Source organism: Primulina huaijiensis, chromosome 1 (genome assembly GCF_012295235.1).
Source record: "Primulina huaijiensis isolate GDHJ02 chromosome 1, ASM1229523v2, whole genome shotgun sequence".
NCBI lineage: Eukaryota > Viridiplantae > Streptophyta > Magnoliopsida > Lamiales > Gesneriaceae > Primulina > Primulina huaijiensis.
This window is the reverse complement of record NC_133306.1, coordinates 5,767,526-5,793,845: the sequence shown is the minus strand read 5'-3', so window position 1 is coordinate 5,793,845 and position 26,320 is coordinate 5,767,526. Positions and strand designations below refer to the sequence as shown.

Here is a 26,320-nt window from a genome sequence, read left to right as displayed (position 1 = left end):
CCACTCGTCCCAAAATTGAAACAATTTACCACCCGCACGACCCAAATTTAAAAATCTACTACACACATTACAATCTTGTCCACTCGATCCACACCAAAATTAAAAATTCATCACAAACACATTACATATTAATAAAATCAAATCGATTCTTTTTAAATTCAAACAAATTACATATCATTCAATCTTATCTTCTACCAAATTCTCAGACAGATGGAAATCTGTTTTGTTTTTTCCTTCCACGTATTCTCTTGATCACATGTGGCATAACCTACAAAACATAGATAAGATTATTATATAGACAATAGTATATATTTAAAAAAAATATGCTATATTATAAGAGCATCCACAACGGTGTATATTATACAAGTCATGTCATCCAAATATATTCTCCATTGAAATATTCACCATTGCACATCATTGATTTGTGTGCTACAACAATACCCGGTTACAAATTTGTAACCGGATATTGTAATTTTTTTTAATTTCTTGAAACAAACGTGATTGAGACGCGCTTTTTTTTTGGGTCGAGTTTTTTTTTTTTTTGGACGAGATGGGTCGAGATTCTTTTTTTTTTTGGTCGAACATTTGTTTTTGGGTCGGGCTGGGTCGAGATGCCTCGACCCAAACTCTTCACAATTGTGAAGAGCTTGGGTGGGTCGAGGTGAAGCTCTTCACCTCGACCCAAGCATTTTTTTTTTTTATTAAAAAAAGATTTTTTAAAAAATTAAAATCTAACTAACTAATTAATGACCTAATAAATGAATTCACCTTATTAACAGCAGTCAACTCCCTTTTTGATTTAAAAAAGTCAAAATCTATTTTATTTAATTAAATTTAAAATGAGTCGTATATTTTTTATTGTATCTTTTGAGCTTTGGAAGAGAGAATGAGAAGTAAAGAATTAAGGACAGTAACAGGATTGACCAGATCAAGACCTCACCCCGATACCCAGTAGAGTTCAATCCTTGTTGGACCCATTAAATATTATACAATTTTAAATTTATGTTAATAATATTTAAATTAAAATTTATTAATTTATTAACAAAAAAAATTTTAATTACAAATCTGCTAAACCAGGTCCAACAAGCCCCAAACGGAGCTGGTTTCATATTGGTTGAGTGGAATGAAAGATAATTTTTATTGAGAAATATTATTTATTGCAAATATCATTTAATGTCAAAATATTCTAGGATATTTGAAATTTTAATTTAACCACATGGATAGTTCAATGTGCTCGAACACGCTTACATTGGGTAAAATAGCTGCGGGATGGAGAAACGACTATACAAGGATATAAAAGTATCGTAGGACACTCCTTTGACACAATTAGAGTTATCTACAACTGTTATACCTATCTGCCCATTTTAGGACACCACCCTGAAGTCACTTATTAGTTCATTTATAGGATAGAGATCCTCTCTAAGGAGTCGATAGTGTATCTTTTTATAATTCGAGAGTCAATTATAACAATTTTTTCTCCAAATTTTAAAAAAAAAATCCTTACTAAGGAACTTGCAACATGTATTTCGGATTCAATAATCGAAGTGTGAGATTCCTAACTGGCCGTACACGTTATTTGAAATATTTTACCATGTAATATGAACCTAAATCGACACCAATTTTTCAACACGTGAGCCAATAATATATTCACGATAACCACATACTATTAGGAACTATTTAAGATGTGATCATTGAAAGGATTATCCTATGTACAATCACCAGTAAAAAAAATAAATATAGGTAATTTATACATTATGATTAATTATATTGTGTTTGGCGATTATGCTGAGTGTAAGTCAAGCATTCAACAACCCTCCTATCAACCACATTAAAAACATCTCAAGTATTAATTATCCTATTTGTTATATAATATTGTTCTTCGGTAAATATCACACACACACACACACACACTCTGTTTAAATCATACATTTTAAAAATCAGAAAATTGAAATAATTAGAGTTTGATATTAAAAAAAGAACATAAAATACATAGGAAATTGTATGGTTATATTAAAGAAACAAAGTCTAAACTGTCCATGCCTTTCTTTTCCTAGTCTTCTCCAAAAAAAAAGAAAGGAAAATTAATTCAACAATTAAACTCAAAGTTCCCTTGCATTCTTCTTCGAAAGATAAGGAGTTTAACATGCCGCGAATTCTAAGACTCCAACAAATCCAGAAAACAAAATAAAGAAAATTTTAAAACTGCAAGAACTATCTTGAATATCTGTAGATGTTCACAGGCCACAGCAGCAGATAGCACCAATTTATCAAGTAATCGGCAATCTAAAAACGGTAAAATTAGATCCATAAGGACCACAACCACCAGCAAAAGTAACCGGATTGTGGCAAAAATAGATGGTTCCATGTGTTTACCTCCAACATTGTCAAGTCAATCAATCACCCGAAACAAAGGATTTATCTTCATAATACCTTCTCTCACTTTCAGCCTTTTTCTCATTTCGTCTCTGCGCAATAACCAGCCGCCAGCTTCATCGTTAAAGAATCACATTTCATAGAACTCTTTCATCTCTTAAAACATTAATATCAGAAATAAAACCTGGTATGCCTCATGATTTGATACAATCCTCTTGATTATTGTGCTAGTGGTAATGTCCAAAGGACTTTCCAAGATCTTGGAAATACCTAGGCTGATTGGGACAGAATAAGGATTCCTCTTCTCCTATAAAATCAACAACCATAAACAACTTTTTGTAACGAACAATGTACCTCCAGAGATCAATAGAGTCCAATATAAATATACCTTCTGAAAATCATTATCCTCTGCCACAGTTCCATGCACAACCAAAGAGATATTGAAGGTCGTTATCTACAGCAACAAGAGTTTCGAATGAGATTGAAACTGAAACAAGCGTGTATGCCATGGAACATCTATGATCTGGATTTTATCACACTGAGCCATTTTAACCCCTCCCCACCTTTCCCACCCCAAACATTTTTTTGGAGGGGAAAAAAAAAGAAAAACTAAACAACCTTCCCATGTACACAATTTTGACATAGATTCATGGTAAACACAATTGGTGGAAGTGCATGGAAAAGGCGTTGATGGGGGGTGCAAGACCACATGTCGCAAGTGCAGGGTAGATTGGATAAGATCGATAAGGCTGTGGAGGGATTACTAAGCTTGAGGGAAATGATGGAACATACGATCAAGGCACAAGAGGGGAGGGGGGGGAGGGGAGGGGGCTGTTATGAGCAATGAAGGTGGAGAGCAACAAGGGGTAGGAAGCGAGATGAGGGATGAGAGCGTGACGCGCCAGGTAGGGGACGGGAAGAAGTCGTTGAGGAAGTGAGGGTAGCATTAAAAAAAATTGAATTACCTGGGTTTGAAGGAGAGGACCCGTTGGGATGGCTGGGGAGGATGGAGCAGTACTTCCAAGTCCATGATACACCAGTGGAATATACGCTCAAATTGGCTTACATTTGTATACATGGTACCACGGTGCATTAGTTCCGATGGATGAAGGTAAGGACCCCAAACATGGATTGGGACAGATTTGCGGAGGAACTGATCAAACACTACAGTGGATATGATGCCAATCCTTTCGAGCTAATGGCGTCGCTGAACCAAGGCCAGCAATCGATGGACGCTTACATCGAGCGCTTTGAGTTGTTGATTGCACAGCTTGGTGATGTCTAGGAGAATCAATGTTTGGGCTATTTCATGAGCGGGTTGAAGGAGGAGATACGTCGGAGGATGATTGCACACGTACCCCGAACAATGGATCGCACAATGATGTTTGCAAGGAGGCTGGAGAGGGAATTGTATGGGACGGCAGTGGATCGGGGAAGAAATAAATTGGGATCCGGACTGGGGTATGCACAAAAATCGGTAACTAATGTGGGCTGGGCCAATCATGCCCAAGTGCATGATAGGGACCGTAACAAAAATTACCCACGGCCCAATAACAGTATGGGGACAGTAAGTCCAGGAGAGCAAATGACACAAAATCCACTAGCACCGAAATCTTACGGTGGTGGGTCTCGGGGTCACTCGGGAGGAAGTGGTGGAGGAGATCGAGGTGGAGGGACGACGAGGATACCATATCAAAAAAATCGTGATGGCAAGGTTGTATCTCATCAAAAATTCTTGCACAGGCGAGAAAAGGGATTGCGCTTTAAATGTGGAGAACCCTATCACCCGATGCACCGATGTGCCAAAGAGAGTTTGAGAGTGACGATTTTAGCAGAAGAGGAAGGAGAAGACGGCGAGTGGGAGCAAGCCAAGTTAGAGGAAAAACGGAGGAGGCGATGCGGGAAACAGTGGGGATAGGGGAACCCAATGCTGAATACAACACTTTAGAGTTACCGTTGTATTCTGTTAATGGCATAAACCACCCACAAACATTGAAAATGAGGGCGAAGGTGGCTGGACGAGAGGTAGTAGCAATGGTGGACAATGGTGAAAACCACAACTTCGTCTCAAAAAAATTAATAGGGAGTTGGGGCTCGTAATTGACGAGAGCGTGTTTTTTGGGGTGTGTCTTGGGGATGGTTGTCGGGTGTCGTGTCAGGGGGTGCGCAGAGAGTTGGAGGTGGACATGGGGCAAAGTCGAATTCAGATTGAAGGATATCTGTTTGAGTTGGGGGGTATTGATCTTATTTTGGGAGTTGATTGGCTTCGTACATTGGGTGATGTCTTGTTGAATTGGAATAAAATGGTGATGCGATTTAGCTGGCGTGATCAAACATTAATCTTAAAGGGGGATCCATCCCTTAGCAAGTCCGTGGTTTTCTTCAAAGGGATCGCCAAGGTGAGTGAGGTGGAATTCTGCGGAGCAGTATTATTCAAGTGGAGTGGAGTGGAGAGAAGAAGGGTGGGGCAGACGAGAAAAGGTGAGGAAGCAATGAACAACATTCTTGTTAACTACGAGGGGATATTCCAAGAACCTCGTGAATTACAACATAGTAGGCGACAAGATCATGCTATAAGTATAAAGGAAGGTCGTGGGCCAGTATCGGTAAGACCTTATCGATATGCTCATCAGAAGGATGAAATTGAACGGATGGTGAGAGAAATGCTCACATCAGGAGTGATACAAGTCAACAATAATCCCTACTCAAGTTTGGTTATAATAGTAAACAAAAAAATGGGAGTTGCATTTTTGCATTGACTACCGAGCATTGAATGACATTACCATTGCTGATAAGTATCCAATTCCCGTGATGGAGGAGTTATTTGATGAGCTACAGGGAACGACGCAATAAACGTATTTTACCAAGCTGGACCTCAAATCTGGATACCATCAGATTCGAGTTCAAGCTGCCAATGTACATAAAACAACATTCACGACACATGAAGGCCACTTTGAGTTTTTGGTCATGTCTTTTGGGCTAAAAAATGCTCCGGCCATGTTCCAAGCAACCATGAATGAGATATTTCGCCCTTATTTGCGAAAATTTGTATTGGTTTTCTTTGATGATGCTCTGATTTATAGTAAGGGTTGGGAGGAACACGTGCAACATGTGGAAGTAGTGTTGAAGTTGTTGCAGCAACACAAGCTGGTTTTGAACAAAAAAAATGCCAGTTCAGGTTGAGTATTTGGGATATATAATCATGGCCCGGGGGTAGAAGTGGACCCTAATAAGGTTGATAGTGTGGCAGGTTGGCCGCAGCCACAGAACACAAAAAGGTTGAGGGGGATTCTGGGGTTGACGGGATATTACCGGAAATTCATTAAGGACTACAGTAAGATCGCCAAGCCACTTACTGAGAAGATGAAAAAGAATAATTTTGGGTGGAATGAGAAAGCCCAAAGAGCTTTCGAGTTGCTTAAACAGGCTCTTGTTACTGCCTCAATGCTAAGGATGCCCGATTTTCCAAAAAAATTTGTGGAAGAATGCGGCGCTTCAGGGGTGGGAGTAAGGGTAGTGTTGGCCCAAAGGGCAAGCCTATTGCTTTTTATAGTAAGGCTTTAGCAGATCGAGCGTTATCCAAGTCTACATATGAGAGGGAGTTAATGGCATTAGTATTGGCAGTCCAATATTGGCGTCACTACCTACTGGGACACAAGTTTCTAGTGGTAACCAATCACAAGCCTTTGAGAAATTGTTGCAACAACGTGTAACCACGCCAGATCAGCAATATTGGTTGGCCAAGTTACTGGGTTATGAGTTTGAAATAAAGCATAGAGCTGGGGCGGACAATGGGCAGCGTATGCATTATCTAGAAGAGAGGACATGGGAGGATTGAAGACTTTAACAAAAATAGAATGGATGGGAGTACAAGAGATTCGAGAGGCTGTGAACAATGACCCAGGATTTAAACAGATCATAGAAAGAGTGAGAATGGCTCAAGACAGTAGCAAACATTACTCCTTGGTTAATATGTGTTTGCTCTTTAAAGGAAGATTAGTTGTTCCTCGGACATCACCATGGGTTTCCAAGTTGTTGATTGAATTCCACGATACTCCTATTGGGGGACACTCAGGAGCCTTTCGAATGTATAAAAGAATCGCAAATAATTTCTTTTGGCCAGGGATGAAGAAAGATATCTATAAGTTTGTGTCCGAGTGTGGAGTGTGCCAAAAACAGAAGTACGAGGCTGCTACACCGGCAGGGTTGTTACAACCCTTGGCAATTCCAGAAGTGATCTGGGAAGATTTGGCTATGGATTTTATTACGGGGCTGCTGAAATCGAGGGGTTTTGAAGTGATGTTAGTGGTGATTGACAGACTATCTAAGTATGGACACTTTCTACTTCTTAAACACCCGTACACTGCCAGCTCTATGGCAGAAATTTTCAGACGCAATGTGGTCAAACCACACGGGGTTCCAAAGACGATTGTCAGTGACAGAGATGCGGTGTTCATGAGTTTATTTTGGTCCGAGCTGTTTAGGCTGCAGGGAACTCATCTCAAAATGAGCACGGCCTACCATCCTGAGACAGATGGACAAAGTGAAGCCTTGAACAAACGTGTGGAGACGTGTTTGCGTTGTTTCTGCTCCGAACAACCCAAGAGTTGGTCATAGTGGGTGCATTGGGTGGAGTATTGATACAACACTTCCTATCAGATTGCTGTTGGAATGACCCCATTTGAGTAATTAAGTTTCTACCTGGGGAAACTAAGGTATCCACGGTTTCATAAGCCTTGGTGGACAGGGATGAGCTTCTGAGGCAGCTCAATTATAATCTAGAGCGGGCTCAACAGCGGATGACCTAGTACGCTAACAAAAACAGTAGGGAGGTCCATTTTCAAGAAGGCGATGTGGTGTACCTGAAGCTATGACCACACCGCCAAAATTCTGTTTGTACAAGGGTGTTCCAGAAGTTAGCAGCTAAATACTATGGGCCTTATCGGGTGTTGAAGAAAGTGGGACAGGTGGTGTATCGTCTGAAGCTACCCGAGGGGTCCAAGATACATCCAATGTTTCATGTCTCATGTCTAAAAAGAGCAGTGGGTCGAGAACCTTCTGAAATTAAGTTGCCTAGTGAAGTGGACACTGATTTGTTTCTCACCTTTGAACCTGAAGGAATTTTGGCTGAAAGAACTAAGCTAGTGAAAGGGAAGTCATGCCAACAGTTACTGGTGCAGTGGAAGGGAACGGATGAGGACGCGACATGGGAAGACAAGGAAGATTTCACAGCACAGTTTCCTGGATTTCGCCTTGAGGACAAGGCGATTCTTGATGACGCTGGGCATGTTATAGCCCCCCTGTTACTCCAAAATTATCAGGCCCAATAGCTGAAGAGGCAGACAAGCCCTGACCCAAGATTGTAAACGTGTATGTTAGGAAAGGGAGGGAAAAACACGTGAAAAAGAAGTATAAAATGAGAGAGAGGGTTGGGTAGAGAGGATTCATTCAGTTATTATTCCGTGAGTGAGTCACTAACAATCTGCTAGTGTGAGAGGTTGGTTGTAACAGAGTGGTTGTTATATTCAGTAGAATAATATAGCATATTTTCTCTGAATTCAATCTTAGTGCATTTCGGAGGTCCATAACACGCAGCACACGCCATGACATGAAAAACAAAAGCATCAGAAAACTAGAATTGTTGTACAGCAAAACAGTAAGCTAGGTCAACAACGTTCTATGAAGAGCGAACAATTATACACAAGGCTGTGTGACGGTAAGTGAGAAGAGAAATAGAAGCACAATTTTACATCGAGTTGAGTCTTATCAAATCTTTAAAAATCACGATAAAAAGGAAAGATCATGGAAAAGAATTCTAACACATTTTGAACTTATTTTTCAAGATTCTACAGGGGGCGGAAAAATACGAACATTAAGGAATTGGAAGGAAAAAAATAAATAGAAGAAATTTATTTTATTTTTGGGACTTTTGCGCTTTAAAATTCTCTACTAGGCTAGGACTCAACACAGGGAGAAAATAAAAATTCAAGGCGGAATCCGAGCATCAAACATTGGGATTTTTCTATTCCTTGCCTTTTATGTGACTGCTATGAATTAGAATATTAGACTTTTATCTAGTTTCAATTTCTGGAGTAATTTTTATTTTGACTAATGTCATAATGGGGTCTAACTATGGATATTTGTTAACATGTTGAATTGATTGGACAGTTATTTATTTTAAGCTATTGATTGATATTCACATAAATTGCTTGTGAAAAATCTGGTCCATATTTTGCATGTTTGTTACTTAATCAGGAACCAAAAGAGAATTGATTGAATATAGCTTGGAAAATATAAATTAACACATAGTTAAACCAACAAGAAATTGTATTCTGGTTCAATATACGATATTAACCTTTTCAGCTTAATTTGATATTTTCTGGCAAATGCTTGAATGTATAATTTAGATATAGTGGAAAGTGATGGAAGTAAATCCATTCTTTGGTCTGACGAGCTGTTGTATTTTGTTTTATGAGTTTATTTACGATTATTACTTCTTTTTTTTATTTGTAGAACTGAAAGAACTAAAGATGTAACTCTAGGATTTGCTAGACAAAGAATACATGCAACCCCGTGTATCACCAATCAAGTACAGATCCTATTAGTAGAGAAAAATGATAGGAAAATGAAGCTACGCATTAATTACCATCAAATCGTCAAGGAAACAATTAAGAAAAATGACCAAAGCCTTGGACAGACGACCTGTTCAACCAACTGCAGAGATATCCTTGTATTCAAATATTGATTTACGACTAGGATATCATCAATTGCAGGTATACGAAGAAGATATGCCGAATATTATATTCCGAACTCGATATGATCATTACGAGGTCCGAGTAACGCCTTTCGGCTTACCTTATGTACTGGCACTTTTCAAAGACCTGATGAATGGCACTGTTAAGAGAATATCTAGATCAATTTGATGTGGTCTTCATTGATGACATTCTTATTCACTCGACGACATGGCCGCGAACATGCAAAACATCGGTCTTGCAGAAACTCGGAGAGCATTAGCTATACACCAAGCTAAGAAAATGTTCATTTTGGTTTCGCTGCATTACGTTCCTAGGTGCTATCCAAATATTGTATCAAGGAATCAAAGTAAAGTGTAAGTCATAGTAAATTGGCAAAGGGATGGCTGGACCGCCAACCACTAAGTTTTGCCCGAGCTAAATGGAGCATAATCTATCTCACTCCCAAGCCAAACAAGAAATATGGCAAGACTAGAAGGTCCACGCCCTTATTGTCAATGTTTTCTAAATTCAAGTCATGATTGGTACGAGGGAATGAAGCAATATGGGAAGACTAGAAGGTCCATGTCCTTATTGTCAATGTTTTCTAAATTCAAGTCATGATTGGTACGAGGGAATGGGGTTGAAATGGATGACATTCCTAACTCATTCCCTATACCAATGCTTGGTATGCCATGGGAATCACATGACAATGGTTATTCCCATGTTTATTGGAATAGTCATTCCATCGATTTTACAAAATAATTATTTCTTCTATTTATTTTAACCCACCTAAACCTTAGCGCATTGACATTTTAATGATAATGATATTATCATTATTATAAATAACTATAGTTATTTGGGGCGCAAGATGCACTAAAACGCTAGGGTGCCTTAGGGTCTGAGCCGCAAGACAAAGCATACGTTTTATCGAAATAAAGCGCATTTGACATAAATTTAAAAAATCCACATATATAGTGAATTATGTCATAAATACATAAATCAAATATATTTCAAAAAGATATCAAACTGTATAGATAAAAAATCAATTAACGTAAATCATAAAAAGAAGAACTTCAACATCTCAAATTCATTAGTGTCCCGTAAGTGCATAGTACACTAAGAAATAAAACTTCAATAAGGGTTAACGGCTGCCTTGTTGGAATCGGTAGAAAGCAAGAAATCAAGCCTGTTTTTTTGCACTTAGTATTTCTGATTTTCTGTTGTTTAATGGTGTAATTAGAGTCTGAAGTTTGAGGGAGATTGGGGGAGATCAAGAGTCTACATGTCAATAAATGCACGCAAGGTTTTCCGGTTATCAAATAGTTATGGGCTTTAGTAATTGGATTTCAAATTTGGCTGAGCTTGGCTTTATTAATTGTACCAAGCCTTACACATTATTCAAAGGCCTAGCACTTGGGCTAAGTCATGCGTCTTAAGCCATGCTTGTAAGGTTACCCAGGTGCATGGGGTGCGTCGGCGGTCGTTTTTAACTATGTAAATAACAAGAATAATAATAAATATTTAATAATGTAAAAATGATGATAATTTAATAACAATGATAATACTAATTAAATAATAACAATGATAATAAATAATAATAATAATAATCTAATAATCATGGTAATAATAATTATAAATACAAATAAATATATATGTAAAAAAAATAAAAAAAATCAGTAATAATTTTTAACAATAATTATTTCAAATAAATATATGTATATAAAAATAAATAAATAATTATAATTTAATAATAATTTATTACAAAATAATTATTTTAAATAAACAAATTATTATTATACTAATAATATTACTTATAAAATAAAAATAACTTCATAACAATAATAGGCAATTAGTTTTGAAATTATATTGTAAATAATTCATCATCTTTTAAGTTTATTTTAATTTTATCCTATTACATAAAAATAATTTTTTTTCACATAATTTATAGTTGAAAAATACTAAAATATTAAATTATTGAATATAAATTTATATTTATTTATTATTTCGCACACATGACGTGTGTTTGAGTGCTAGTAATGATAATAATAAATTCTCAAATAATTATTATCTCAAAGTTTTTAATTAAAAAGTGATTTAGTTATTAAAAATAATATTATTTCATTCCTTCCTCATTTCTTCCATTCCAACACAGGTGGTCTCACTGTTTTCTCTAGAAGACCCTTGTTTTCTCAAATCAACATTAGACACCAAGAGAGATACTTTCAATTAAGATAACTATTTATCAAGATTATGACAAACCATACTCACCATATCTTTTGAAACCTCATATGGAGCACCAATTATGACCTCATCCGCATAGCGACAAGCCAAAACACTCAAGCTTCGTTCGTGTAGATTCATAATTGGACGGTGTGCTCCTCTATTTGCACTGCAGAACGTCACAATGGCAATATGTCATAAAATACCCCTCCAGTTGTATAAGAATAATGACAATTTTTTTTATATGGCTTCAGATAACGACCAAAAATGAAGACAGTTAAAGGAAATTGGGATTGTTGTGTATAGCAATACAATGTACCGTCCGTCTCAAAGCAATATCGATAGTGTTTGCATTTGTTTAAAAAAAGTGATTATGGACTTTTTCTTTACAAAGTTTGCAAAATTTCATAAAGAAAAAATACATAATAACTTTTTTCAGTGTTCTAAAAATCGGACTAGGGAGGCTGAGGTGCTAGGCGCGGGCCGACAGCACCGAAAAATGCTAGTCAGCCAACCTATGCAGCAAGGACGCCTAGGCGGTCCTATGATTTTTTCGGTCTTTTTTTTAAATAAAGAAATTAAAAACCCAATAAAATAAAAAAAATAAAAAGTAATTTTTTTATAGACCTTAAACCAAAGTCCAACAAGAAATGCAATTTGTTAGCTTACTCTAACACACCAAACTTCATCTTATTATGTTGATATCGTGGAATCTGTCGTGCCTAGGTGCTGACCTGACGCCCTACTAGCGCCTATCAAATTTTAGAACCTTGACATTTTTAAAGCATTTGCAAACACTACATAGTCATTAGATCAATAACTGTTAGGAAGAGCAATTAAGATTTAGAATTCAACTTTAGGAGCTCCCTAAAACCCTAAAACATTGAAGAAGTGACCAAAGACAAAAGCCAGGCAGGCCAAAAAATGGATTTAGCCTTCACTTTCCACTATATCTAAAATTATCCATTCAAGCATTCGACAGAAAACATCGAATAAAGCTTAAAAGGTTAATATCAATTTTCTCCAGCATTAGAAAATTAAGGTTGAAGCCAGATGACACTCTCAAACTGCCTCACAAGATACATATCCACACCACATTTCGAGGCCACAAGGTAAAAGATTAGAAGGATGATAAGACAAACATGCAATCAATGGTAACAAGGTAACAAGATCCAGTCCCCATACATCAACTACCTGGTCTTAAAGCTAACATGCTGAGAATGAATACAATCTGTTGTTTTGAAAAAAGAAATCATATTAGGAACATGAAAAAAAATATACAGAACTATGAAACAAATGGATCCAATGTATATGGAAAAACAACATAAGCATATGCAAAACCTTCAATCAGAATAGAAATTGATATGCTAATAAGTTGAATTAGCCACTCAAATGATCAAGCATCTAGAGCAAATGAAGTGTTCTTACGGTACCCATTTCCAAAAACAGAGATTCGAAAAATATTGATGTGAAATGGATCATCAATGGCCTGGCAAAATTAAGAAATGAACAGGGGCTTTTGTTGGGAGGAAATGAAGGTAATTTAGGGAACCTGATAAAAAGAGCTCTCTAAGTAGACAAAACACGATTGGCTTAGTACATTTGTCCTGGAATGTAGATTTTTATAGAATGACACCATAACATAGCCTTGAGCTATAGCTTGCCCATTTGTAAGGCTCTAATTGTCATCAATTTAGCGAAACACGGGATAGAAAATCATATTCATACGAGGAAAAGGACAATAAAGGCAAAAATATAAAGCATCTGAAAAATGTTTCCACCTGACAGTTTGGTCGGTATGGATACCAACAAGCAGAAAGTCGCCAAGCCCCCTGGCAAGCCTAAGTATCTGTAAATATGAGCATACAGAGTAAACATGGAAAAACCTTGGTAAGGAAACCATCACTTTTATCAGATTATATGCATAACTGTAGACATGAACGGGGGATATGAAATTTTCTAAAAGCATATACAAGCTCTTCAAGCGCAAAAAAAAAACTGATAACATGTTGAAAACAAAAGGGCAGGAAAGATATAACCAATAGTTAGATATTAAATAGCCATATGTGTCAGCCATCAAATGCATGCATTTCACCATTGTTATCCACAACAAATCTTTTCAAGTCAACAAAACGAGTTATAACAATCACCCACCTCCACATGTCCAGCATGGAATAGATCAAATGCACCATCTATATAAACTATACGAGCATCTTGTCCAGGCCCCTGAAAAGTCAAAAGTCGTAAACTTCAAATATTAAGCAACATCATTCAACATTGCAATCAGAGTGGAACTAAATATCATGCAATACAGTAGGAAGATACATATTAGCTTGAAATCAGGATCTCAACATATCAGTCCAGGTGAAATTCAAAGCTAGAAATGAACGCAGCAGGGAAATTAAACGGATTATGCAAATTGTGTATAAAACCCCAGTAGAATTACGAGCTACCTTTTTTCACTTATAATTTGGGTAAGTTCGGTGTTAATATCCGAATAATTTCTTGATACAACAGGTAGACCACAGCTTGGTTCATACCGGCTAATGGATAATGCCATTTAAACTGAAAAGTTATGCTTTCTTGGAGCTTATACAAGAAAAGACAGATAGTTGGATAAGGAAAACGGCAGTATGAAGTCTTTTTTTTTTTTTAATGGACAGAGAAAAGCTAGAATGGTTGAAGGCAAAGTAAAGATATTGCTAACTCTGAAGAAATAATTTTTGAATTATTTTGGTAATATAGAGAACTTCATCAATAGCTAGAGCTACATTTCTTTGGCTAGTTTTCAAAATGATCCTGCAAATGTGAATAGATAGAAGTATCATTTGGTTTACGTGAAAGGCACTCCTTGGTGAATTTTAGTACCTTTCCATTGGAAAATTGGACAATCCTCCGAGATGTAGGTAAAAAATGAGATATTCTTGTTCCACTACCAGACCCACCATCTTCAGATTTGTGGCTATGACCATGACTGAATTGTCTTTGCAGAGAAGAGTGGTTATGACTGCCACCAGTTGACCTCTCTCTCACACAGAGAAGCATACGACCTATTATGCAAAGCCACAAAAACGTACTTTTAAGTTGTAGACAATTACATTAATAGCATCCAGGAGTCTAATGTTAAGTTTTACAATTGACCAAAAAACGGGAAGTCTCCAAACACAAGCGCTAAAATAGTGACTGCTGAAGTGACATCAATGTGTAACAAATAGTTTTTCTTGGAAAACCACTATAAATTAGACCTTCCGCTGTGCTCTTAAGTCCCGTCTATATATGTATAAATAGATTTGGAAATATTAATGGAATAGACATATGACATGCCAATAAATCTATGAGAAGTTGCAAGAACGAACCGACAATGTCAGTACTTGAGACCCCTTCAGTGCGCTTAATCTGTTTATATCGTCCAACCTTCTTGGCAAGGGCATAAGCATCAGTCCCATCTGGAAGAATGCAGGGATCATCCCCATGGATAATGTAATCAATATTGTACTCATCAAACAGTTTTCTCATGAAATCTTCAGTGATAGCATATGGAGCATCAGGAATAACTTCGTCCACCCATTTTACAGCACTTACCATGATCATCCTATGACAAGTAAAATCACAAAGTGCAGGAGTTAGTTGGTTAGAAAAGCTGCACTGCAGAAGGCTACTCAGGAAGATTGACGAATAAAAGCTATTGGACTGAGTAATGAGCTAACAAAATAAAAGAAGTGACATAGTGATCCAGTTAAGATGGAAAACTATATAGAAATAATGGATGTAGACAACGCTTTATTAATTTCTAGCACAAAGCAATCAAGCTACCATGAACAACAATCGGTGAGTGACGATAAGCAGGTCAACAGCATAGCTCACCAACTACTTATGATTAGTCATGATCTAGGCCACACTTGATCCTAAGACCTACAAACCAAGCCTTGTACACGTTGTGAGGGTGAAAAGGTTCTGTGATATTTGGGTGGTTGGGGATTCAATCGAATCATGACGCAACAGAATTGATAATCATGCAGAACGCAAGAAATTCGGTGTGTATGCAAAAAGGGTGAATATAAGACAAAATCATCAATAAAATTAAGCCGCCAACGCCAGAAAAGAAGAGTATAGAATGAGAGGAAAGGAAGAGGGGAATATCAACCCATACCTCTCACTAAGAGGCGTGACTGGAGGGCCTTTGTTGGCAATAATTTCAGCATCGCTTACAACGCCGACAACCAATTGATCACCGAGGGCTCGAGCCTGACGAAGGGCGTTGCAGTGGCCGTAATGCATCATGTCGAAGCACCCATCCATATACACCCTAATCGGCCTCTTCTTCCTATTCTTCGGTAGGGCAAAGTTTAAACCTAGCAATGATAACCCAATTACCAGCCCCCCAATTAGCCAAGATGCCAGAATCCGCGAGCTCAGCTGGCCATTCTCCCCCTCTGACCCCATCTCTTCACTCCTTCGCCGCCAACAAAAGTTGTGACAACCTGTTATTCTAATTTAAATTTAATAACATGCAGTTAGTAATATTTACATAAACGGAAAACAATTTAAAATTTTCCTTTCGGGCCCTAAATAAATTTCGGCATAACCTCGACGCAAAGACATACCAAAACATCAAGTACTCAAAATATATCTTATTAAACCACAACTAAGTTCGGCCAGGCACAAAACAACAATAAACCATTCAACATCATATGGCAAGGCTCGAAACAAATATATTACAATATCATAACTCTAGAAATACTCCAACTAACATGATCCAACTACTCGGGCATACCCCGGTAAATGTAGAAACTCCACAACAATAATATACTATTGTCTCTTTGCACACAACACAGTTGAAATAATTATATAAACATAATAATTTTCGTCATTTTCAAATAGTGACATTTAATATTTTTTATCATGATTACAAGGGATAAGTGATATAGTCATCTAAGAATTTAAAAATATAGATAATAATATATAAATATTTTAAAAAATTTAAAAGATTTTTGAAAGTAGAAAAATATGTTAGTTATAGATAAATTATAGATATACTAAAATTAATTTTTATGATATTTTTTTATTGGGATAATTTCCAATTTAGTCCCTCATTTTATGACTCGGTCTCGATTTCATCCCTCATTTTCCAATTGACCCGATTTGGTCATCTATTTTTATGATGTTTTCCGAAATTGGTACTTCCATCTAATTTGGTGTTAAAACAGACGGAATGACTTGTATAACCTGTTAAAGTTACCGATTATGGTGGTTGCTTTTGTTGTTGACCGATTCAGATTGTTGCTCTGATTCCAGTTGGCTGATTACACATTCAATTTGTTTTAATAGATGGAAACGAAAAGCGCGTATCTTCTTATCCTTCCTCGCTCAATTTGATCATACAAAGAATGATATAAGGCCACCGCGTAGGCCGAATGATCTGCAGCCAGCTTCAATATTTTCTTCTGCAAACATTAATGGAACCCACTGGAACTATCATCTTCACTTCTGTAGGCAGACCGTATTATGGCTTCGACATTTTCTCCGTCAATCTCCCCTCCACCTTCAAAAAGTCCTCATCCCTTACCGAGGATCGTCTCACCAACGGTGTATCCATCAACTTCAACGGTTAGTTCGCCACTGAATTCGGGACCGGGCTTTGAGAAGATGAAAGAGCTGGAAGTGAACAAGAAAGAGATAGCGCAATCGCTGATTTTGAGAACAGGGACTTGTTCAGGAAAGCAAAAGTGGGGGATTGGGTGAATCATCTCACCCCTTCCATGATAGAGAGAATAGCAAAAATAATGGAAGCAAAATTGGCTGCTTCCGGCTTGTCCTTCCACACTTCATCAATCTCCCATCCTCTTTAATCAATTTCTTGTGTGTTAATTTGTTGTGAAAATTTTAGACATGCATGCAATTGTTTGTGTTATTTTATTTCGTTAGTGAACTTTTTTATTTTCAATGTTTGTACTTTGTCAAGGGAGATAATTGAAGGCATATTTCAATTGAGGATAATTTTCTTCCATTCTTGATTTGGTTAATTTTTTCAGGAATTTTTTGTTTTTTTCCCTGAATTACACAATCAAAAGGGTGCATGGGATAATTGAAAGGAAAGTTACATTTTGAGAGAAGAGAATCATGATCGCGCTGATCTCTTGCATGCAATCATTGTATAAGCTATGGGCTCTAACTGTTTGACGAAATGTCAAGGAAGTAAGTGCTTTTAGTTTCCATCTAGAGTCGGTAGCTTCAACACGATATACAAGTCATTCCGTCTAATTTAACACAAAATTGGACAGAAGGACCAACTGTAGAAAACTTCAGAAAAATTGACGACCAAATCGGGGGTCAATTGAAAAATGAGGGACAAAATTGGGACCGAGTCATAAAATGAGAGACTAAATTGGGAATTATCCCTTTTTATTAAATAAAAATTGAGTTTTTTTTAGTTTGATATAGGTATTTTTGGTACTTCAAATGTGACACCGAGATGCCAAAAAAGTTGCTCTAAGGGTCACATGCTTTATAATATAGTAGATACTAGATATAGATGATATCTAAGAACAAACACAACAATGTAAGAACCAAATGTGCTCTCACGGAGCTCTGGTACTGCCCGATACTTCTTTAGTTCCTTCTGATCATCCCTGGCATGCCCACGCACAAAGACACGATAGTCTCCTCTCGGGAGTGAGAACCCCAGAACGAGAAAACAAATAAATCATTACATATGACATAGAATATGTGATGCATGTCGTGCATGAATGTGATGCAATCTCAGGATATGAGGAATCAAATGACCAATATCAACAATAACATAATGCTCGACCTAGTCCATGCCTCAGTGTACTGTGTCTGGGAGCTGGCTCCAATCTCGATGCCAACAACTAGCTAAGTCGAACAGAATCGAGGTATCCAGAGATCCATACAACATACTATAACGGATTTCAACAGAAAATACATATATATAAATGAGTATCAACCAATTATATACTCAACATAATATGTCCAGTGGTGTCGATGTGACTAACCAAAATCTATCTTGTAACAAAATAATATTTTATTTTATTTTCCACATCGATACCCAACTAAAATATGCAACTCAACATATGATTGCCACATAAATCAACAATAAGAAGAAAATCATTCACCAAGATAGCCAGTCTCCATGATCCTCACACCAAGCTTTTACCAGTGAGATACATCCTCAATAATATCATAAATTTTTTTTTTTGATAAGAAACATAATATATTAATGATAATAAGATTTTTGTTACAAACGGCGGATAAGTAATCCGCTTAGTCTAGATAGAACTTTTTAAAAAAAAACAAAATCCATCTACAACACGACCATCAATCGAAAACGAAATTCCAATCTCTGTATAAGTCTGAGACACTGAGATGTTCATATTTCGGCTGTAACATCGTCCAACTCGCAACTCTGAATTTGACTTTGTCCCATAGGTCGAGGACCGAAACCTCTTTCTCCTCAAATATACGTGTATTCCTCTCCAACCAAATGGACCATAAAATGCAATGGACGACTATAAACCAAAACCGCAAATGTTTCCTCCTTTTCGGCAAGCTCGGTTCCACAACATACAAATCCTTGACCTTATCCGGTACAGCCCACTCCAAATCCAAAGCTTTGAAAGCCATCTGCCAAATTTTTGAGGAGAAATCGCAATGAAGGAGTAAATGATCTTGACTCTCCTCATTCCTTCGACACAAACAGCACCATTTAGGGCATAATACACAGGATGGCCATCTTCTTTGCAACTCCTCACAAGTCTGCAACTTCTCCAACGCCACAATCCACGAGAATACTTGAACCTTTGGCGGGACAGGTATTTTCCAGATATTGTAAAAGTAAATGAAAGGAGTAGCAATAGTAGAAGAAAAGAACGAATTGTAAAAGGATTTAACAGTAAACAACCCCGAAGAATCCCCCGTCCAAACTCTATAATCCTGTACACCCCTATCCAAGCGAACATTATGTAAAACCCCTAATAGTTCGGTGAACTAAATCTCTTCTCTCTCATACAAATTTCTTCTAAACCTGACATCCCAATGAAGGAGAATATTGCCACTGCTACTGACGACCTCAACAAAACTCAATATTGGTTTATTAGTTAAAATGGAAATCTGAAATAAGGAAAGAAAACGGACTAAAAACGGAGATCACCCACTCATCCTCCCAAAACCGAATAAGATTACCTTCTCTAAGCACCCCCTTCACCAACCGATGAAAAGCCGGGAACAATCTAGAAATACCTTTCCATGGGCTCTTGTATGTCGAATTACCCGCCAATCCCAAATCCCAACCATTATCTTCAGTACCATATAAACTTGTAATAACTTTCTTCCACATATTCTCCCTATTCACTGAACCTCTCCACCACCATTTACCGAGAAGTGCTTTATTTCTTAAACGGATATTTCCCAACCCCAAACCCCCTCTATCCATAGGTTTGCACACTTGATCCCATCGTACTACATGGCAATGCTTCTCACCATCAGCCCCGTCCCACAAGAAGTTTCTCATCAATCTTTCCATAACAATCCCCACCTTCTTCGGCACTCTGAAAATGGACATAAAGTATGAAGGCATGGCACTCAAAACCGCCTTAATGAGTGTAAGTCGACCCCCCCTTGATAAGAAAGATTTTTTCCAACTTGATAATTTTTTTGCCATATTGGATAAAACAGGTTCCCAGAACTCCATAGTCAAAGGGTTTCCTCCCAAGGGAACTCCTAGATATTTAATTGGAAAGTTACCTTTGCTGCACCCGATGGTACGTGCCATATCATCTGTATCCTCATCAGTCATAAACAACCCCACCACCAAACTTTTGTCCAAATTAATCTTAAGACCCGAGAACAAACCAAACCTTTTTAGGATATTTACTATTTCCAAGAGATGATGATTTGATCGTGCGAAAAACAATGTGTCATCCGCAAATTGTAGGTGAGAGATTTGTTCTTTTAGTCTTCCTACCTCGAGCCCTTGAATTAAGTCATCCTCCTTAGCCTTATCAACCATTCTTCCCAAGACATCAACTACTAAGTTAAAAAGAAATGGTGAAAGGGGGTCCCCTTGTCTTACCTTAACAATATCAAACTTTTTGCCTAATTGCTTAGCCTATAACTCAGAAAATTTCAGTTTACATGCCTTCAGAATTTTTCCCATAACTTGACCAAAACTCACCAAATTTCATTCTTCTTAATCTTCTAATTTGGTTGGAAAGCTAACTCATTCTGGCACATTTCCGTTGTTCAACACTTGGTGAAATTCATTGATTAACAATACCGAAAACAACTCATACCAGCACACATATGCAAAGCAAGGAGGAAGCATTTTCCTGGTCGACGCATATTGGTAGAAAGTTCATGACATTCTCATGCTTGATCAAAATCGAGTGATTCCAATTGGAATTCAAGCAAACTCAAAGTTCAACAATTCATCATCGCAAAGTTATGCCAAATAAAATCATTTAACTGGCCTAAATTTGTCCACAAGAACTCGCTTTTAATCTAGTATGCCCTATTTCTTTCAGATTGCATGGTCTCTAGAAAATTGGGTATCTCATTCATCACTAAACCAAATTACGTGATTTCGGTGTCATTTCGATTTTGAAGATAAGATAATGCTCTACAACTTTCATTGGAATCATATCTCCAATTTTCCAGAGTACAATGCCCAGAATTTTAAAAAACAGTAAGCACGTGGCACTGCAGCAAGCATGATTCTCATTTAGGACCAGTTTCAGTAATATGAGCATATCTCTTCCAATTTTCAACCAAATGATGTGAAAAAATGGCATCAAATCGAAGCAACACAGGGCACCACAAACTTTCTTCAGACCATAACTTCAAATTCCATATGTAAAAGTCGCAGTAACACGAAAAAAGAGCCAATATGCTCTGTTCCTACTGCTACAGAACACAACTACATGTTTCAGCTTAAATTCAAGCCATATGCACAAATAAGCTTCGATTCGAAACATAAATCCAACATATACCCACATACCTTCAAGAATTTCAGGTTTAAGGCCGATAAACCACTGGAATCGATCAAAATTCAAGTATTTCGTTGATTCGTTATGTCACCCGAAACCAACTTCGCTTCTTCCTTCCATTTCCTTCACGTCATTGCGGTCCTTCACGATTTTCAGCTGCTAAGATTCTTCTAAATCCAATATAGCGTGAGTTTTTAAGTTGTGAAGGAGATTAATTGTTTAAGATCGAAGAATCGCAGAGGAACGGAGGAATCGGGTGTGGCCGTGTGCGTGGAGCAGAAGGGTTCGGTGTGCGTTTGTGGTGTTTTTTTTTGTGGAGTTATAATAATTATTATTATTTTAAACGTTTTGTTTGTGGAGTTATTATATATAGTTATTATTATTATTATTTTAAACGTGTTATATTTAATAATATTTAATTTTTAATATCATTAATTAATTTATATCTTAAAAATAATTAAAAGATAAGACTATAATTTATATCTTAAAAATAATTAAAAGATAAGACTATAAATATTTATTTTTACAATGATATACACAATAATTATGAACTTTACATGGATAGTTTCATGTATAGAGACAATTATATATAGATGTGTTACAATACTTTAAAAATGTTAAAAATTTAATAGTCTAATTAAACAGTTTGTCAACATATTTAGGAAAAATTACTCAATATAAAAAAATTTTAATTTACCTAAATTAGTTTGAATAAGTCTCTTACGAGACGGTCTCGCAAATCTATATTCATTGGACAAGTCGATTCGATCAATATCTTAAATGAAAAACAATAATTTTTACATAAAACAATATTTTTTCATTCATCCGATTAGTATAAGATAAGTCTCACAAATTGACTCATGAGAGGATTTCATAAGAGTTTTTTTAATTAATTTTAATATTTTTTATATTTAATAAAAAAATGTATAAAACATATTGTATATTTATATCAATATTTTAAATTATTATTTGAGGACATATTAGGAATTTTAGACTGAAGAAATAAATATGAAGTGTAGTTTAAAAATAGAGTGTAAATAACACTCCTTTAAATGTTTGCACTGAATGTATCATTTTATTTAATTTTGATTACGGTTTTGGGTTTGTGTTATTTTATATACTTTCTAAAATTTTAAATAAACTATAAAAAAATTTATACGATATTACGATTTTCAACTTTTTAGTGAAAAATGTCATAATGAATTTTTGGTATACTGACTATCCATACGTCGATACAATTATCATTATTATTATTATTATTTTAAACGTTTTGTTTGTGGAGTTATTATATATAGTTATTATTATTATTATTTAATTAAAATTTTAGTATAAATATTTTTTAAAATGTTAAATAAATAATTAAAATTTGTAATCAAAATTTTCATCTACTACATTATTATTTTTTTGAAAAATATTTATTTATTCATTAAAATTTTGATAGATAAATAATATATGGTTTTTGATATCTTTTTCTATTTTTTATTAGTAACAATTCCACTCAATCAATATATTGAATGCAATGATAAATAATTCAATTTGATGACATGATTGTTATCTTTATTTGAATATGATCTCAAGTGGTACAAAAAAATTATATAATAATTAAATATATTTATTATATCAATATTTTTAAATAATTATTTAAATGTTCATATTTACTAATTGTAATAATTTGTGCATCGCACTAGTGAGATGTTAATATAAATTTAAAATATAGTTTGACTCCCTAATAACAATCGTGTGTTATATAATAATATAACATGAATGTATATTAATATCGTCTATAATTCTTATAATTCTGTTAATTTTATTCCTATAATAGTAATGTCTATTAAATTATATATAATCAAATTTAAACAAATAACAATTACGGTTTTATATATTGGTCTAACCGGCTCCCCGGGTTGATGTCTGTCCGAGAATGAAAGTACTCTTTCTTTACTCAAGCTGGCTCTCTCCTAGTTTTACATCGGATTCATGGGACCAACTCTGGGCTTCCGGTCTTTCTTACTCCACCCGAGTCCAAAGATGACATGGACCCGGGCACTCTCCAGGTATCATGGAACACATTATATTTTTCATGTTAGAGTAGGTACACCGTAAGCATCTACCCTGACCTTTGCTTCGAGACTCGAGTCGTCCACCACCCATTAACTTCTCTCTCTCTCATGTTTGTGTTATTCTAATACAGGCTAACAAGTTAGTCAGAAGTTTAAAGTCATCTTAAAGTGAGATATGATATAATAGAGGTGATTGTGAAAGACCTTGGAGGAAAACAGAATCCTTGGTTATTATTTGAAATTTTAACAAATAATAATGCTTACTGAGGTATGGGAAAACAATTCAATCCTCATTTGGAATTTGTAAGTAATGAAATTTACGTTATTATCACAATCCTTGGTTACTATCACAAATGCATTTTTTTCCTATGAACAGAACACCAGGAAAATGTACGTTATGAAATTTACTAATTAATGACAAATGAAATGTCAAATAAACTTGAACTTGGGTACGCAACAGCTCAACATAAATGTAGTAGATATAGATCGGCTAATGCGAGCTTCACTTCTCCTCGTGTGGCTGTTTCTTTAAGAATGGTTTGAGACCGTCAGTTAAAGCACGAGTTGAAGAAATAGAGGCCTTCAATATGCTTATAGCCTACAATAACAAAATGAATCCCATTGTATATAAGGGCTGTGAGAGTAATGAATCATTGAATCTTCACTTAAAAGGCTAAAATTAACCTTTGCTCTTCCATACCAATGCCAAGCTCCTGTTCCTCGACGCCGCATATATGATTTTTTTTTTTTTTTTACGATGAAAATCTTGTAATTTATTGAGAACGGAAAATGTCTTTTATTACAAGATCAATCAACCAAAAAGGAAAAGAACCACACTCCCAAACAAAAGGAGAATGAGACGAATTTTCATTTGGTCAAGAGTGAAAATGATGGATGTTGAAGCTGCATTCGACACCACCAAATCATCAAACACAATCTGATAATTAGTGGTTCCGATGGTTGGTTATGTTTATTCCTATATATTATAGGATAACTTTGTTGGTTAAAAGAGAAGATGTTGAGTTAAACGTGCATGAGTGATAGTAGTATTGAGATGGGTGACCTGCTGAGAATTTCTCATGCGTCAATGTGCTGACGTTACGCCGCTTGATCTGGTTGGCTAAATGGACCGTAAAAGAGTGACACCAGATCTTAACGGATAATACTGTCTTTGCTGGGGACAGGGCCGACGGTAGGAAAAGGGTAAGACTGATCTCTAAGGGATATGAGATAATACCAGCAGATAAACACGTACCTCTCCGGATTCAGGGGCCTAACAACCCGAACCATGAACACCGAAGTAGGTGCACTCTGCGCTACTACAAGTATAAAGAAATAAAGTTGTGTCTTACTAACAGCTATAGCTTTTGCCCTAGTGGTAAGCGTTTGATCATAACAGAAGATCTTGAAGCAAGAAACATAATGGGAAGGAAATCCGGGTTCCAGTAATCTAGTGATTGCCTCTCTAGACTTCATACACTGTCCTATTTCCAAATTAGATACGCTTCTGTATAATCTATTAATGCTCGCAACATAATTGTTATTTCCCAAGAGAGACTGAAGTCTTCCTAAGGGAATGGTGAGCAAACTAAAATGAAAATGAAGGAAGTCATTTCGGACTTATCCTCATTTGTTATATTTATTCTCATCTTCATAGAATGTTTAATTTCATCTACATTCTTATACCCGTATGAGGATTGAATATCCATACCTTACCCAAATGTCATATTACCACATATAATTGTATTTTCTCAAATTTGAATTATTTCGATTAAACTATAGATTTTTACTAAATTGTTGAGAAAAATAAGGAAAAAAATATAAAAATTATCAAATTAAAAATTATGAAAAAAATAACAAAATATTATAAACAATTTATCATAACATCATTATTCAACAAAAATAACATCAACCATATACTAATAATTTTTTTCATTTAATCTAACTAATATCATTTAACAAAAACATATTAAATCGGGTATTCAGGTCGGATATGTGTAGGTTTTTTTAAGATCTGCCTCCATATCCATACCCGAAAATCACCATACTTGATTGCCTATTTATTTTATCAAGTAAAAAATCTCTTCTATACGTTCTCCATTCGAGTTGGGTATCAAATTTTCCTTCAGATTCAAAGAAAATTGTCATCCCTAAATACTGATATGCATTTTTGCATCCATGTTTCATCTATTTAATAGACGCCGAATACATTTAATAATGAGATGTGGATGTGAAAAGCTCATAATGATAGTTAATTGTAATATTGGTAAATTTTCTTATTTAATTAATTGATTATATTTTTTAGTAACACAAAAAGTTCTAACGTGCCGAGATTTTAATTTAGTTTGAGTGAATTTCTCATAAGGTCTCTTTCAGTCTTTTGAAATGATGTTACGGATTTTTATTCGTGAGACAGATCAACCCTATCAATTTATATATATATTTAAATTTTTAGTTTTTATGTTTTTAATACATATATAATTAAAGTTAAATCTTAAATTTTTTTAAGAAAAACTAATCGACCGAATTAACCGATTTTAATTCAGTTCAGTTTTCATCAGTTATGAAAATTAATTCGGTCGGTTCGGTTATTGTTAATTCGGTTCGGTGACCGAATGCTCACCCCTAATCATACTCATTACACGAATCAATCAGTAAGTATAAATATATGTAGGGTCGAATGCTCGCCACTTTACCAAAAACTATAACTAATGGTAAAGAACTCAAATCCTTTAAATTGTATATCAGTTCAAACAATACGTTTCAATTGCTCTACCAAGTTCTCTTTACATATTATTTACTCTAGTTTGGGTGCCGAAAAAACGAAGAAGAGTATGAGGCTAGGTAGATCTATGTGAGTTTCCCTGCTCCACTCCAAATGGGAAGGTAGATTCGTTTTGTTTATATTTAAACAAAAAAGCTGACATATGTG

The 26,320-nt window shown here is 35.8% G+C and overlaps 1 protein-coding gene across 5 annotated transcripts; it reads right to left on the bottom strand.

Moving 5' to 3' along the window:
• Positions 1-2,093: 2,093 nt before the first annotated feature.
• Positions 2,094-21,634, bottom strand: LOC140979967 (ethanolamine-phosphate cytidylyltransferase-like). Of its 5 annotated transcripts, none has more exons than XM_073445658.1 (11): positions 21,332-21,634; positions 15,478-15,777; positions 14,684-14,919; positions 14,196-14,377; positions 13,482-13,553; positions 13,109-13,176; positions 11,376-11,496; positions 2,762-2,827; positions 2,558-2,680; positions 2,374-2,465; positions 2,094-2,283 (listed from the first exon to the last, which is right to left on the bottom strand). In XM_073445658.1, exons 2-10 carry the CDS (start codon positions 15,768-15,770, stop codon positions 2,394-2,396), a joined length of 1,233 nt encoding a protein of 410 aa, XP_073301759.1. In that variant the 5' UTR covers positions 15,771-15,777; positions 21,332-21,634; the 3' UTR covers positions 2,094-2,283; positions 2,374-2,393. The 5 variants fall into 5 exon arrangements, with proteins under 5 accessions (XP_073301759.1, XP_073301768.1, XP_073301751.1 ...); XM_073445667.1 differs by having other exon boundaries at positions 15,478-15,808; positions 21,336-21,634; XM_073445650.1 differs by having other exon boundaries at positions 15,478-15,816; positions 21,340-21,634.
• Between the last annotated feature and the right edge of the window lie 4,686 nt (positions 21,635-26,320).

Coding starts and splice junctions, on each gene's coding strand:
- LOC140979967 (XM_073445658.1), bottom strand. CDS start 15,770: ATGGGGTCAGAGGGGGAGAATGGCCAGCTGAGCTCGCGGATTCTGGCA. Junction 14,378..14,683: donor CTCAAGTACTGACATTGTCG/GTTCGTTCTTGC, acceptor TTTGCATAATAG/GTCGTATGCTTCTCTGTGTG. Junction 13,554..14,195: donor TCCAATTTTCCAATGGAAAG/GTACTAAAATTC, acceptor TTGACTTTTCAG/GGGCCTGGACAAGATGCTCG.